At 46.3% G+C, this 14,874-nt stretch overlaps 3 protein-coding genes across 3 annotated transcripts in view; 2 read left to right on the top strand and 1 right to left on the bottom strand.

The window, feature by feature from the left end:
- Window positions 1-51: 51 nt before the first annotated feature.
- LOC135814088 (DNA-binding protein HEXBP-like) lies at window positions 52-3,604 on the bottom strand. Its single transcript, XM_065327151.1, has 4 exons — window positions 3,267-3,604; window positions 2,211-2,315; window positions 1,012-1,113; window positions 52-193 (listed from the first exon to the last, which is right to left on the bottom strand). The coding sequence occupies exons 1-4, from the start codon at window positions 3,520-3,522 to the stop codon at window positions 117-119; spliced, it is 540 nt and encodes a 179-aa protein (XP_065183223.1). The 5' UTR covers window positions 3,523-3,604; the 3' UTR covers window positions 52-116.
- Window positions 3,605-3,776: 172 nt separating this feature from the next.
- On the top strand, window positions 3,777-5,446 carry LOC135814090 (DNA repair protein XRCC3-like). The gene has a single exon (XM_065327153.1). The coding sequence runs from the start codon at window positions 3,946-3,948 to the stop codon at window positions 4,975-4,977; it is 1,032 nt and encodes a 343-aa protein (XP_065183225.1). The 5' UTR covers window positions 3,777-3,945; the 3' UTR covers window positions 4,978-5,446.
- A 7,839-nt stretch (window positions 5,447-13,285) lies between these two features.
- LOC135814089 (phosphatidylinositol 3,4,5-trisphosphate-dependent Rac exchanger 2 protein-like) overlaps window positions 13,286-14,874 on the top strand; it is a 29,021-nt gene continuing 27,432 nt past the window's right edge. Inside the window, exons 1-2 of the mRNA XM_065327152.1 lie at window positions 13,286-13,804; window positions 13,989-14,177. Of these exons, the coding sequence (XP_065183224.1) occupies window positions 13,568-13,804; window positions 13,989-14,177 (426 nt within the window). The 5' untranslated portion in view covers window positions 13,286-13,567. The remainder of the gene's footprint in view (window positions 13,805-13,988; window positions 14,178-14,874) is intronic.

The following is a 14,874-nucleotide window of genomic DNA, read 5'->3' on the forward strand; positions in this document are numbered from 1 at the left end:
TTACAGACGAATCTCACGTATTCCCGCTGGGACCCCAGTACACAAAATACGTTGCAGTGGACAGATCTAACATAATTATTATTGACAGAGGGAATAAAGGGGCAGAGTGTAGTGCTCTATTGCCAGGGCATAATGGATTTCCGATGAGTACAGTCTTCACTAAGATGTCCTTGCAATCCACAAAGCTTGCATCCTGCGCAAAAGACACACACACACACACACACACACACACACACACACACACACACACACACACACACACACACAAGAGAGTACACAGTTTCGAGTCTGAACTGAAGTAAGTTTATACTGTACATGTATAGCAATTACGATCAGAAACACTACAGTGGAGAACAGCGATAGCACCTCTCAGGGCATCAGCAGAATGTAACAAGAAAGCAAACAAACAGTGTGTCTCCATTACAATGTCCATGTCGAACTCTAAGAAGTTGCCACATCCACCAATATTGAAAGCCGAGTCAAATAAATAGCCGTCTGCCTTACAATTGGACACTCGCCAACATTTGATGACTATGGATCATAATTTTATCATCAATGCAATGTCGTTTACTTTACATGTCATGTATTCAAAATACGGGGCCCCCGACCACCTCTCCCATAAATCACCAAGAGTGCTGCTGTCTTCTGTTCTTGGTATTGTGGCACTCAGGAAAGTAGGCGCCACTCTATCCCAACATGCACAGCAGGAACACGTTTGACTCTCAAAGCCAATGACCACAGGCAATCGCACCCTTCTCGCAAACCTTGAACTCCGGCCACTGCAATAAGCATGCTTTGGCATGCTGATGTAAAGTCTGCAACGCAAATCTTGCACTCCGGGTACTGCAATAAACAATTTAACATGCTTTGGCGTGGTGATGTAAAGTCTGCAAGAAAGGTGTGATTGACTGTGGTCATCGGCTTTGAGAAGCTGCCGGAATGAGAAATCCTATTCCTACAATACCCAGAGTGACAGCAATTGGAGGGAGGTGAGAGCTGCGCTGTACGTACGGTGCGAGTTCAATCCAGAATGGCCGGGTCCATTGATCTTGAACACGTCAGGGCACTGATGCTTCATGTGGCCATTCACACCACACAGAGGACAGCAGAGAGCTGCGAGAACACGTTGAAACAGACAAAAAGCAGATGAGGTCAAGAGCAACAGTGTTCTCAAAAAGTGTAACTAACAGTACTAACGAGTGCAAGAGATACTGTTCAGGGTTGGTTCATATATCGGCGGTGCGCATCGGAACCGGGGCTTATACCTTAGTGCCTCTTGAAATCTCTACTGGCGGAATGTGGCTATGCTGATTAGTGCAATGCGTACCAAAACCATGCGTGGTATATCACTGGCAGTCAGAGCCGGGGAAAGTTGGACAATGCTCAACTCTTGTGACCTGCACTGGCTCCAATCCCGTACACATGTGAGGAAAAGTGGCATGTGAACCGTGTACACCGGTGCTTGAACCCAGACGTTGTCAGATTTGTCCTACGCTGGAACCAAAGATCAGATCCGTTGATTATTCTGGCATGCGCTTGAAGCAAGAAATACTTCCGTCAACAAGTATAGTCTCCGGACTGCAGCTGCATGAAACGAGAGAGCTTGGAAACTCAGGGCCCTACGCTATGCTTTTTTGCCTAGCTCATCATGCATGTTATTAGAACTGATAAAAATGTTGTTTTTTTTCCATTGATTGGCTACAACAAACTTTCTCTTTCCATTCGAGGGTAATACGACACCGTCTACCACCTTGATGACCTAGGCAAAAAAAGCAGAGGGATCTTATAAATTTTTCATTGCTCCTATTTTTTTTCAAGACATAACCTGGGATTCTAACCCGCACTATCGCCCTGCATGCATTCCCCCGATACACTTCGCACACATACTCATTCTTCCAAGTTGCTTCACGTTATGATCTTGCATTCGAAAGCCCTATTTGAATATTGTGGCCAACTGTATTTGATGGTACGATACGGGACAGGTACGGGATAGCGCCAGGCCACAAACACACACGGAATTAAAGCTGTGTGGACCCTGTGTGGACCCTGGCCGTGTGGACCCTGGCTAGCGCCAGACGTTACTGAAGTAGCGTCTTTTGCATAGCTACGGGAATAAAAATGAATAGGTTGCAGTCGAGTTTGTGGATCACATACAGAGAGCACAGAACTAGCCCAGTCTAGATCAAGGTACACACGTGTGCATGACTTACTTGATTTCGGGTGCGGATCGTTCACACATTCAATCGCCATGTGGTCTTTTTCCAGACATCGCTCGCACACGTCCTGTGAACGCTCCTTCGGCCGCTCGTGCTTTGCTAAAACGGTCAACACCACATACATATACAGAATACACATAGAGATTATCACTTGCCGTGGAATGCTAGACCTGAGTTTTGACTACATCCTCGGATCGACTGACAAAGGCGTATTAGGACACATTCGATTTCCCGTGACGTGGCCATGAATCAATAATCTACGCGTATCAAACGACGCAAATCGCTACCACCCAGACTGGTCTCATCAACCAAAAATCTCACATATTATATACATACCCACATGATCCGGTATTTTTTTGGTGCCGAACAGTATGTGTACAGGAAAACATCCGTTTTCCATTTCGGGTCCCTGGAATCCACTAATCCCTGGAATCCACTAATCCCTGGAATCCACTAATCCCTGGAATCCACTAATCCCTGGAATCCACTAATCGCCACATTCCAGGAAGGATTAGGCCAACACTGAAGTCGAACTGAACATGGCAGTGACTGGAATGAATTTCAAGCACTTCAAAATTAATAATTCTAGATACAGTACTGTGAACTGGCCAGAGAAATCCGACCTCATGAATAAAGTAGCACGGCACTCAAGTGAGCCAAGTGGTGTGTGTGTGTGTGTGTGTGTGTGTGTGTGTGTGTGTGTGTGTGTGTGTGTGTGTGTGTGTGTGTGTGTGCAGTGAGTGATAGGGCCGCGTAGCCCTCAACGTTATAATTATTCAGGAGTTTGGATTTCTCTGGCCAGTACTGTGTATGTAGTACAAGCACCATGAAATTTCATCACTAAGAACATGCAGGCTCTAAAATAATCTTTATATCCAGTGCAAGGTGAAAGGTGTGTTTACATCGTAAATACCTTGAAGTTTCAAATTTTCAATACAGTACATATTAAATACACTATTCAAACATGTGGTGTGTTACCGACTGAATTGGATTTGGAGTTCGTCTTTCTAAACATCCCCACATATCAATCTCTAAGTTCCCCTGACTTACACAATAGGGGTGGCTTATCAGGACATGCTCTGGCCATATGACCAAAGCTGCCACACAGGAAACACTGTGGGTTGGGCTCGACCTTCACATCACGATCACCGGGTGAAGATATCGAAGTGGGAGTGCTTTGGCTTTCTACAGCTTGCGTACTCTGCCCACGAGCAGCAACACACGGCGCAGCCTGTCTCAGGAGAATAGTAGACACCTGTGTGCCTCTCAATAAGGACGTCCTAAGACAATAGCCCAGGCTGGCCATTGTTGGGGCTCCAAGACAACTAACTACTCATTCAGAAGTTGGATGTTTCAAAGGTTGAATGTTTGATTTCTTGAACCAAAAAAATAAAAAAGTGGAAGAATGAATTTCGTTTCATTTGTGAAAAGAGAGCACCGTACCATGGCGATGTCGTCATGACAAACATGGACCAGTGCGTAGCGTTTTCTGAGCGTGGGTAAACAAATATTTTTCAAATGAATGAAGACCAAACCAGCCAAGTCAAAGAGCGAGCGATCCGGATCATGCAACCAGTTTGCAATGATTATGTCAGAGCAATTATGTGAATCTAATATGGATGGACATTTCATAGGAGGCAAGGAGCCTAGTTAATATCTCGAGCTGAAGAGTGGTTTCGACATTCGTCCATTATCTCTAGCCGCCCTTTCATCTCCATCACGATTTGGAATGAGCAGATTCTCATACCTGGAGCTGGATGAATCGATTCTTACTAAACTCGACAATTGCTCTATCCCAGACTTCAGTCCGGAGTCACTGGTGACGCATACCTACAACTCTCTTGTACATAGAAGTGATCTTTCCCCTGAAGAAGCAAGGCTTGTTCTGCGTACAGCTGCAGAGAAATGTTGCCAGTTGGCCCCCGTGTCTGCTTTGTCCATATTGCAAGGAGATAGTCCGCAATGGCTTGGCAGCTTACAGTATGTAAGCACTGGGTGCCGCTCACTGGATACCTTTCTGCGTGGGGGAATTCCCTTCCGTGGCCTGTTTGAGATTTGTGGGGAAAGCAGGAGCGGTAAAACTCAGTTTTGCCTGCAGCTCTGCTTGAATGTGCAGCTGTGGTTGGAAGGCTCCGATGATCATCGCCGCGCTGCACTCTACATTAGCACAGAGGATGTTTTCCCTCACAAGCGCTTAGCCCAGCTTGCGCGGTATTTCTCTCGGGAGCATGGCCGACGTCAGTGGATGGATGGTATATATGTTGAGCATGCGCTGAGTCATGACGATCTGGACAAAGTGGTGTCGCACCGGCTACCCGCCCTCATCGCTGGCAGGAGAGTGCGGCTGGTGATCCTTGATTCTATTGCAGCTGTGGCTCGTGCAGAGTTTGGATTAGGTGACGAATCAGACCGAGCTGAGTATCTGACCAACATAGGGTTGCAGCTGCGCCAGTTCAGTGTTGAGCACGCAGTCGCAGTTGTGATAGTGAATCAGGTGAGTGCTGTGATTGATGGCAGCATTGGTGATGATGAGGATGATGTGCAGCCTGCGCTGGGACTTACGTGGTCCGACATGGTCGCAACACGCGTCCTACTCTCCCGCGATGAGCCTGTAACAGAGGAAGCCGATGAACATGCGGCCGCTGCAAGTGCACCCGAAGTGCCGCGTCAGCTACAGGTAATCTTCAGTCCGTATCTACCGCAAAACTCTATTCACTTCGTCGTGCAAGAGACCGGCATTCAAGACTTCAACAAGGGATAACACTGGTACAGCTGCATGGTTCATATGAATCATAATAATTGTTACTCCGCACTTCAGTGAAAAGTTGTCTTCATCACCATTGCTTACCCCAGGCTGTGCATTTCACATGGCATCATTACTTTACATTATTATTATTATCAAAATTTTGACATTAACATTAGGCAGCAGGTGCATTGAAGTGCTTGTACCTGTATATTTTTTAAACGGTTTATTGTCTTCAGTGGACTAGCATATTGGTGTCGTCTCATTCTGACTGGTCTGGACAACAATACGTGGAGCCATGTGGAGACCGGGTGAAGTTGTACGATTACATATAGTCATGTACTGGTCATGCATGTTGATTGTATTTACTGGTATAGTACATTGTACATGTACTGTAAATCGAGAATATTTCATTTGCTTTTTATTTCGTATATTGTGTACGCCAGGCGGCATATGAAACTAAAACGCACTCAAACGTCAAAACCCATCTTCATGGCAGTGAAGAATGTATGGTGTTAATTCGTAGTAATTTGGGCATCAGCACGGTACTGCATCAATCACGGACACGTGGGTGTGCACAAGAGTTTAGCACGGACTCCGAACATGTGCTCTCAAACTGGGATTATCCTATTTGAATTGCGAACGAACTCTCGTGATGTAGCACTGTGTACATATTCTCTACAGCATGTACGGGCAGAAAAGTGAAGCAAACGTAGATAAGCCTGGTTGGTGTGAGGAAGATTCCCGCTAACACAGCATATTGAAGAATGATGGCTGGAGGCAAAGTTACTACAGTTGCATACCGTTCGGCAAAAATGAAGAGTCACAAAAGAACAGAACACCTAAAAATAAAAAAGGCTTCGTTGGGATCGATGGTTGTGATGACTGCTCATAATGCCAAGGGAGTACATGAATATGACGTGAACAGTGACATAATGCCAAGAATCACACAACTTCTGCTGAGCATCCTGCAGCAGCAATTGCACAGCGTACATGCTCCCACTAAACACAATCTGATACACAGGTCAGGAGACCTGGGACAATGTCAAGGACTTGCCAGTGGTGACAGGGACAGACAGCATGACACACGTGTGTACAGTTGTCAAGCCTTGCTGTGGAAGATGCATAGCAAGTGTAGCAACAGCGCACGGTGCACGCTATAATTATGCTGCATCACTCTCAACGCTGTGCTCGTAGTCCAGGAGCTGACTGCCAGTTTAGGTGCAGGCATGGCACAGAGCCAGAGCACACGCTGGATGTGGCAGGTATCTATACCTACAAACCATATTGAGTCAGCAAGCCTATCCAGCATTTTATTTCCACAACCCAGCAGCAGGTGGCATTGTAGTGGCTGCTGTAGAAACTGACATAAGACCTCTCTTCGCCTCCCAGCAGATGCGCAGTGACAGTGATTCTGACTAGTCTGGTTACCAGTACCCGGAAAGGGCCCTGCCATGAGATTGTCGAAGCTGGTGTGAATGCACCTCGTACAGCTCAAGGCTTGGGAGGCTGACCCTGGATCTTCTGCTGGAGTTTGCGGACCAGCTTTGTGGCATCAGCATGCCTCAGTTCAACTTCTTGAAGGCGGCCTAGAGAAACACATAACACATAGGTGTAGCATGAGTAGAGCTGGGCACTTGCTACAACGGTATTGTTGTGAATGCTGCAGTAATATCTTTATCTAGGGAACAGGGAGAATGTACAGTCAACTTCGCTAATAACGATTGCGGATATAACGGCAATTCGCGAATAACGACAGAATTTCCATGCCCAGAGCAAAGTCCCATCTAACCTGTATACCGGTACATACAATGAGACTTCGGTTATAAGGACACTTTGCGAATAAGGACACTTTTCTCATGTCCCGCCGAGTGTCGTTATACGCAAAGTTGACTGTACATGTACACTCAGGTCTGGCAAGGTTTTCTGCTCCTCACCTTTTTGCTCCGCCAACGCCTGGCTTGGTTCTTGATAGAAGAATACAGAGCCGCTTGTGCGTTGCACAAACACACTCTACATCAACGCACCAACACACGCAAAGAAAAGGGTTATCAGCACGCGAAGTAAGGTAATATCGGCTTTCATCACAGAAAGCGCCCAGCCTGAAACATCAGTTACTTTATCACACACCAATTTCACAGACCTAACAAAAATACAATAATAGCAAACTTGAATTACTGTAAAAGCCATATATAACGAAGTGCTAACTCTAACGAGTTAACGAGGAGAAATCTGTCGTTAAAATAGAAATCGTTATACGGAAATCGATACAATACTGTTGCTATTGAGCATTGAGAATGGGTCCGAATCGTTACCTTTTGTTCACGTAAACCAGTCAATTTTAGGAAATCGTTATATGCGCCTCGTTAGAATAATGGCTTTTACAGTATAGGGGACAGCCCTGCAGTACTGTAAAAATCCCTGTGCAGATAGTTCGACGCATAAACATGTAGCAGTTGTGTCTTTCCAGATGTAGCACTGGGTGCTTGTGCCAGTATTTTACGTCTGTAACACATGGCAAAAACAATGACCAAAGCTTTTCTCTCTCTCTCTCTCTCTCTCTCTCTCTCTCTCTCTCTCTCTCTCTCTCTCTCTCTCTCTCTCTCTCTCTCTCTCTCTCTCTCTCTCTCTCTCTCTCTCTCTCTCTTTAAATGTCTGTCTGTTCTGTCTCTCCTTGCCTCTTTTCGTCTCTCTGAACTGTCAGAACTCTCTAGCTCTGCGTTTTGTGCAGAGAATCACTCAGCAGACTGACAATGTCAGATCTCGCTATTTTTAATTTTTTTAATATGAGGTAGCTACATTGTGGGTGAATAACAGCAAAGCGATCTTTATTCCTGACATCGTGTCTATATCACAATCAAGATTCAACACAGGCTGGTATGAGTACCAGTAGTGGCAACTGGACATTAGAGCCAAGTGAAAGGCATACCCGGGTATAGTACAACACACTAAGTACAGGACATGACTGTGTAGTCGGTGCTTACATCTCCAGGTCTCACAGAAGACAGCTCACTAATCAGCACTTCCTTCTCACGTTTCTGACAAAGCACAGGAAGGAGCAAGAGAACATGGATAAACTACAGGGTGAGAATCACACCAATGAACAAACAAAGCATGTTCCATGTTACAACTCAATTGTCGAATGCCAGCTACATCCGTATTGGCAACCAGACTTACAGGAAGATTTCAGCATTATAGGAAAGTGGAAGGTGGCAGGTCTGAGGCATATATGTTGGACTCTGACAGCAGTCACGTACCACATAGCAGTCACGATCCCCAAAGTCAGTCATAGAGTCAAAATCACTCACACACCAGTCACAGTTTGAGTCTTTTGAGAAACCAGTTGTGGTGCCCACAAATCAGTCAGAGAATGCCGCGACTTGCCCTCTTTGCGATCACTCGTGCACAGATTCAGCATACAGGCATGTATGACGTGCAAGTAGTACTGCTTTATGTACTAGTCGCGTGACAAAGGGCGGGAAGCAACACCAGTACATGTATGTATGATTTACAGCACGAGTACAAGGGCAATACCGGCTGATACATGACCGAACGGCGTCAGCCGTGAGGTCCGTTATGTAGAAACGTTCCTGTTCGACTCAGACCACAATGCTCTCTTCTACAAGTCGACGCAGCTGAACGAAGCCCACCGTAGATGCGTGACTCGTGAGGAGCTGATCGATCTGTTGAGGGCAGAGCACGAAAGGGACCATCGTGCAGCCGACAGCTGCTATGGTAGCCTACGAGGGTGTTATTACCCCATAAGCCGTGACAACATCCAAGCGCTGTTCAAGTCCTTCGTGAAGTGCGAAGCGTGCCAGCGCCAGGCACCAATTCCAATGACGTCCCTTACAAGAAAGTCTATTTTGGCCACGTACCCCAATTCAAGGTGGCAAATGGACTTGAAAAAGCTGCCATCACACCGTGGGTATGAGTATGCGTGCAATATAGTGGATTGTTTCTCCAGATTTGCAATGGGTGGGCCCATCAAGTCCAAGTCAGCGTAAGATGTGTGCGATGTGCTGCTGCTGCGTTGTATCTACACGTACGGAGCGCCAAGAATACTGCAAACAGATAACGGGAAAGAGTTTAACAATTCTAGCCTGGCTGCAGTAATGGAGGAAATGAAGTCGCTGAAGATCAATGGAAGGCCATACCATCCGCAGAGCCAAGGGAGAGTGGAGCGGCTCAACCAGACGTTAGCTGTTGCTTTTCCGGTTCAAGAAAATCAAGAACCAGCGGGGGAACAGGCTGCTGCTGCTGCCCCTATGCAACAGGTTGGTGGCGCTGCTGAGGGACAGGCTGCTGCTGCTGCTGCTCAGGTGCATGTTGCTGATGCTGGTGAGGGACAGGCTGCTGATGCAGCAGCAGCAGCAGCTGACACTCCAACGAGGTCCTGCGGCTGCACCAAAAACTGCCTCAGCAAGTTCCCATCCAGTGAAGTGGACGATTTCCAACTTACGATGAGAGGACTAGAAAAAGCAGAAAAGGATATGCTGTTGATGGGAGTACTGTTGTCGGTGGAGTACCCACGCTCTGACGCTCAGCGAGGAAAGAGAAGACGTGCAGCATTTGATTATTCGTTCCGCGGAGAGGTTGTATGCGCCGGAGCATTCAGGCAAATCTATGACGTGTCGCAGAGAGTATTGAAAAATATACTCAACCACCTGAAAAACTGCGGACCTGTGCCACGCATCAACCGTAACACGGGACGGCGGCCGCATAATGCCCTGACGTTCAATGTTGTGAAAGTGTGTGCCGACTTTCTAAAGCAGTATGCAGAGGAATTCGGCTTACCTTTCCCAGCTCCTGTTCATGGGAGGGCTGATCGACCACCCATCTTCCTCCCCTCAAGCCAGTCAAAAAAAGTATGTGCACAAGTTGTATGTGGCGGCATGCTCAGAGCAGAATGTGCAAGCTGTCAAGAAGACAGCATTCAACGACATTTGGAAGGCGCTGTACCCACACATAAAGTTTATGACTGCACGGACAGATGTATGCAGCAGCTGTGAGTTGCTCCGCCGTGCTGTTTCGGCGGCTGTGACGGAACAGGAGAAAACAACCGAATTGCAGGAATTTACAGCACACATGCACAAAGCGCAACGAGAGAGATACCAATATCAGCAAGCGTCAAGGGATGCCAGCGCTGAGCTCAAGGATGTCCAACCTAGCTACCAACCACCATACGCACCATGCTCACAACAACTGACGAAGTCTCACTATACGTTCGACTTCGCTCAGCAAGTTACGTTGCCTCATATGGCGCGGCAACCCGGTCCTCTCTACTTCAAGACGCCACGTAAGGTCCAGCTATTTGGTGTGTGCAGTGAAGGTATGCCACTCCAGATGAACTACCTGCTTGATGAAACAGAAACAATCGGTCCGAATGGTACACGCAGTCATGGTGCCAACTCAGTTGTGAGCCTGTTACATCACTTCTTTCACATGTACGGCCATGGTGAGCAACAATGTGTCCTCCATGCAGACAACTGTGCAGGGCAAAACAAGAACCGCACAGTGCTGTCCTATCTCGCATGGAGGACCATTGTGGGTCTGCACAAGAAGATCCTGCTTTCATTCCTGATTGCTGGCCATACACGTTGCTTGGTGGACGGTTGCTTCGGGCTCCTCAAACAGCGATATAGGAAGAGTGACACCTACACCCTACCCCAGCTATCAGAAGTAGTCAACAGCTCGGCTGTCTGCAATGCTGCCCACAGTGGAAGTGTACCGTGGTATAAATGGGACGAATTTTTCGACCAGCACTTCAGCAAAGTCCCCGGTATTTCGAAGTACCACCACTTCCTGTTTGATGCCGACAAGCCGGGAGTTGTCACTGCATCCGTTCTCGTGGACTCCGAGCAAACTGCTGTCAACATCCTCAAGTGCGATCCCGGCACTCTGTCGCAGACAAGACTGCCGTCTGCCATTCCTCTTGGTGGCATAAGTGATGACCGGGCGCAGTACTTGTACAAGGAGATCCGTCCGTTTGTTGCTGACCCGTACAAGGACGACCTCTGCCCACAGCCCGTACCTGCAGAAGCCGAGATGTCGGATTGACTTACACAGGAATCTGCATGACTCTTGAGGAACAAACAGGGACATAACAAGCTTATGATTCACTGAATGTCATGGTTTTTTTTAAAATTTAGCTGAGTTATTCTTGCCATTACGAACCACTGTCAAATAATCTAGTTTCCATTAATTTATCAGCCTCAGAAAATACCTTGAAACGCAGGTTACAAAAATCACTATAACTCTGGTTTGGATTGACATTTTTTGGAACGGTTTTTGCACAGAAATCCTGACAGCTTCAGCTATAATATTGGACACTAAACTCATTTTGACAAAAATCATCATTAGGGCCCTTTTCGCGTGGCCAGGCTCTAATGTGGAAAAGCCTAAATGCATGTACATGTACATGTATGATATTGCAGCTCTAATGGTTCTTTTCAGTTTGATATGAAGGTGGGTAAGATGAAGGGAAGTATAAAGAGATTCGTAAAATAATTTCTTTGGATAGCAACGTGAAAATTGACAATGAATTCTGGCAACCCAGCAAACGATTATACAGACTAAAGATATATCAATTGTTAGGTTTAAGTGTTCGCTAATACAGTGGTCTTACAGTAAGAATAATTTTAATAAAAGCATCGGCAGGAAAAAGACAAGCAGCAGTTTTCGGCATTTTGATACAAGTACTTGTAGACTTTACACCTTACACTTCCACCACCACTGCCTGTGCTCTCTAGCTGACTATGTGGCGCAAGACCATGTGCAGAGTGGTAGTGAAGTAGGTGTACGGTGTGAATGCCGAAAGTGTCCAACACGTGACTAGTTGCAGCACCGTGCTGATGTCCTAAGTTGCTACAATGTGAGTGTCAGCTACTCATTACGTTCCACAGGATATTGTCATCTTGCACCTTGCAACACCGTGTCCACAGCATCTTCGGTTCTGGTGTGATCTTGCACTCAGTACTCCTAGTTTAGCACTCGCAGTCATCCCGCAGTGTGTAATTGCGCTGCTTTGCTCCTCAGTTATTCTCAGTATTCCAAGAGTACTTCGGAGTTATCCTGGCCATTCAGTATTCTTACACGAGACCTGTTAGGTCGAAATAGCTGCCTGAAGGCCCAGTATCTGGACTGGACTTGTTTTTGTTGCTGGTTTGGTGAACGTGATTAGCCGGAGAGCACATGCAGTGCCGGTGGTAGGAGTGTAAAGTGTACTTCGACGTATTTTTTCAAGGTAACATTATACTAACATAATTGTCGAAAATGAAATCAACTGTTTTTGCGATGAATAGTAACGGCACTCACATCACAAACACAGCAACTTTTAAAGTATTTTTGTGTCCAGTACCCTTTCCCTTTGGTCCCGACTGTGACTAGAAAACGTTCTGGACTCAAAAGTAACTACTTTGGTTTGCTATGTTTGTGAGTGCGACCTTTATTATTACTCCTGTCTCCACATCGCCTATTCAACTATTTTCATTGCACTTCAGCTGATATTACTTGTACGACTTCCCGTCCCGTATTGTTAACATGTTGTTGGCTTACTCAATTGCAAGTACTTAAATGTACGAGTAGAAGGTACAGTGTAGTTTGTAGCAAGGGATAAAATACGATGAGACTCACCTGCTTGGAGAGTGCGTCCAAATCCGTGACCGCCATTTGCCACTCCAGCATTTGCGCAGCAGTGTTGGACATGGTGGCTTAGAACAAATATTAGTAATACAAGAGCAATACAATGAATCTCGACTCTAGCTGATGGGAAGCTGCAGTAATAACATGAATAAAACTCAAAGTAAAAATAAAAATTGGCAAAGCTGTCCGAGATTGATTTGAAATAAAAAGCAAAAGAGGGACACATGCAGCCAGCACTGTCATCACTATCACAGTATCACTATCAGTAGTACATGTACTCGAACTCGTACTCGGAGTCGTAGTCTACGCAGACTACTGCGTAGATCTACGTACAGGCTAGGCCGGCTAGGTATAGGCTACGCACTTGCGTGCACGCAGTGCACTGAGTGCATTGCTGGCTTGGGTACGCGCATACGCAACGCGACTACTGAGTACCACACATCTCGCATCAAAGTCCCGCTCCTGGCGCTAGCGCTTGCTTTTTTGGGCGAAACCCAATTTCAAATATGAAACACCGGATTTTTGATCTGCTTCTCCGTACATGTTGCCACCATACCTGTCCTTTTTTCGTAAACCCTGTCTGTTTTTCTAATTCCCTATCCTTGGTCTTTTCCGGCCTCAAATGAATGTGTGGCAAGGAAGAATATCACGGGTCACACAATGCAGGATAATAATGATGTGCTGTTGTTTTCATGAGAACTACAACAGTTACGTGGGAGACACTAGAAAGTTAGTTAGGGTGCCAGTTTTGGATGGATGGACTAGCAATTCGTAACATCAAATCTTGGTACCTCTTTACTCGGAGCGAAACTAAGTTACTTAGCTTTTCCATAGTGGATCCTGGTCTAGACCGCAGACGTCGGAATACCAGACGAGAGCACCAAACGTGCGTAGTCATAAGCGAGTCGAATTTCGTAACACTTGGATGATGAGCTTCGTTTCTTCCCCGCAAGTCACGTAGAAGATGGAGAGCAGCCAGGTTACAATCAGCGAGGATGGATCCGGAGACGTTACCATTAGTATTGCTGTGCCGAATGCGCCAAAAGCCGAAGTGCAAGAGCAGGCACCATCGGAAAGTCCCACTCCCAGTGGCCCAGTAGTTGATGTGTCCGAGAAGGATAGGAGGCTTCGACACTTTGTTGTCAAAGAAATTGTAGAGACAGAGCGCTCCTATTTGAGCACTTTGGATGTCGTGTGTAAGGTATGTTTGACCCCTTGCCATGTGTACCTTGACAATAGCAGTCACTTACAACATGCGTGACATAATTGATTTTATGCGGTACTCGAGGTGACAAATAGTGTTATACAAATGCATTTACATGTACGAAACAATCTCATCACCGTGTGCACCTTTTCATCTTTCATTTTTCTCCTCATCGATGTAGACAATGAAGCAGGGGATGTTGGATGGCATGGACGATGAACCAGAATTTACAGAGGAAGTTGTGAACTCATTATTCAGCAATGTGGATGACCTACGCACTGTACATATGCGCATTGTGGATGACCTGACGGAGAACGTCAGCAAAGACTATGATGCCGACAGTGCCATAGGTGCAGTTTATATGAAGCATGTGAGTTTATTGTCGATGCAAAGCTGGTATTTTCCCAAGTGTGTACATGCGTGTGTGCATGTGTCTGTGTCTGTGGTGTGTGTGCTGTGTGTGTGTGTGTGTGTGTGTGTGTGTGTGTGTGTGTGTGTGTGTGTGCCGTGTGTGTGTCTATGTGTGTGTGTGTCTGTGTGTGTGCCGTGTGTGTGTATGTCGATGGGAAGAGAATGCAGCGGAGTTAGTTTGACAAAAGCAGAAGGTACAGTCTTCTGTTTGGAAGCGAGGAAGTGTTTTCTGTATCCTGTAGGTTGTAATCAGCTGACAGGCGAATAAAGCATACAACAACAACAGACGAAAGGTGGCACCATATGTGTTACAGTGTACAGGGTAGTAACTGTACACAGCATAGAGCAGCATTGACTAACAGACCACTTTGCGTGGAGCAACCGATCTGGGAGTGTTGTTCGGATTATCCTTTGTCAGGACATGGCCGAATACCAAACATAAGTTACACGGCCTTGCTGCCATGCACGTCAATCTTATGCATTACATGGCTATGCATTATGCATGAGGCTATGGAGTCCATTCTGGGTGCATGATTGATACGGTTACCCGTTATGCATGAGGCTATGGAGTCCATTCTGGGTGCATGATTGATACGGTTACCTGTGTTGCAAAGCACTTGAAGTACAGCTACTACTCTACTTGAAAACAATCACGT

The sequence above is a fragment of the Sycon ciliatum genome, chromosome 4 (genome assembly GCF_964019385.1).
Source record: "Sycon ciliatum chromosome 4, ocSycCili1.1, whole genome shotgun sequence".
Classification (NCBI taxonomy): Eukaryota; Metazoa; Porifera; class Calcarea; order Leucosolenida; family Sycettidae; genus Sycon; species Sycon ciliatum.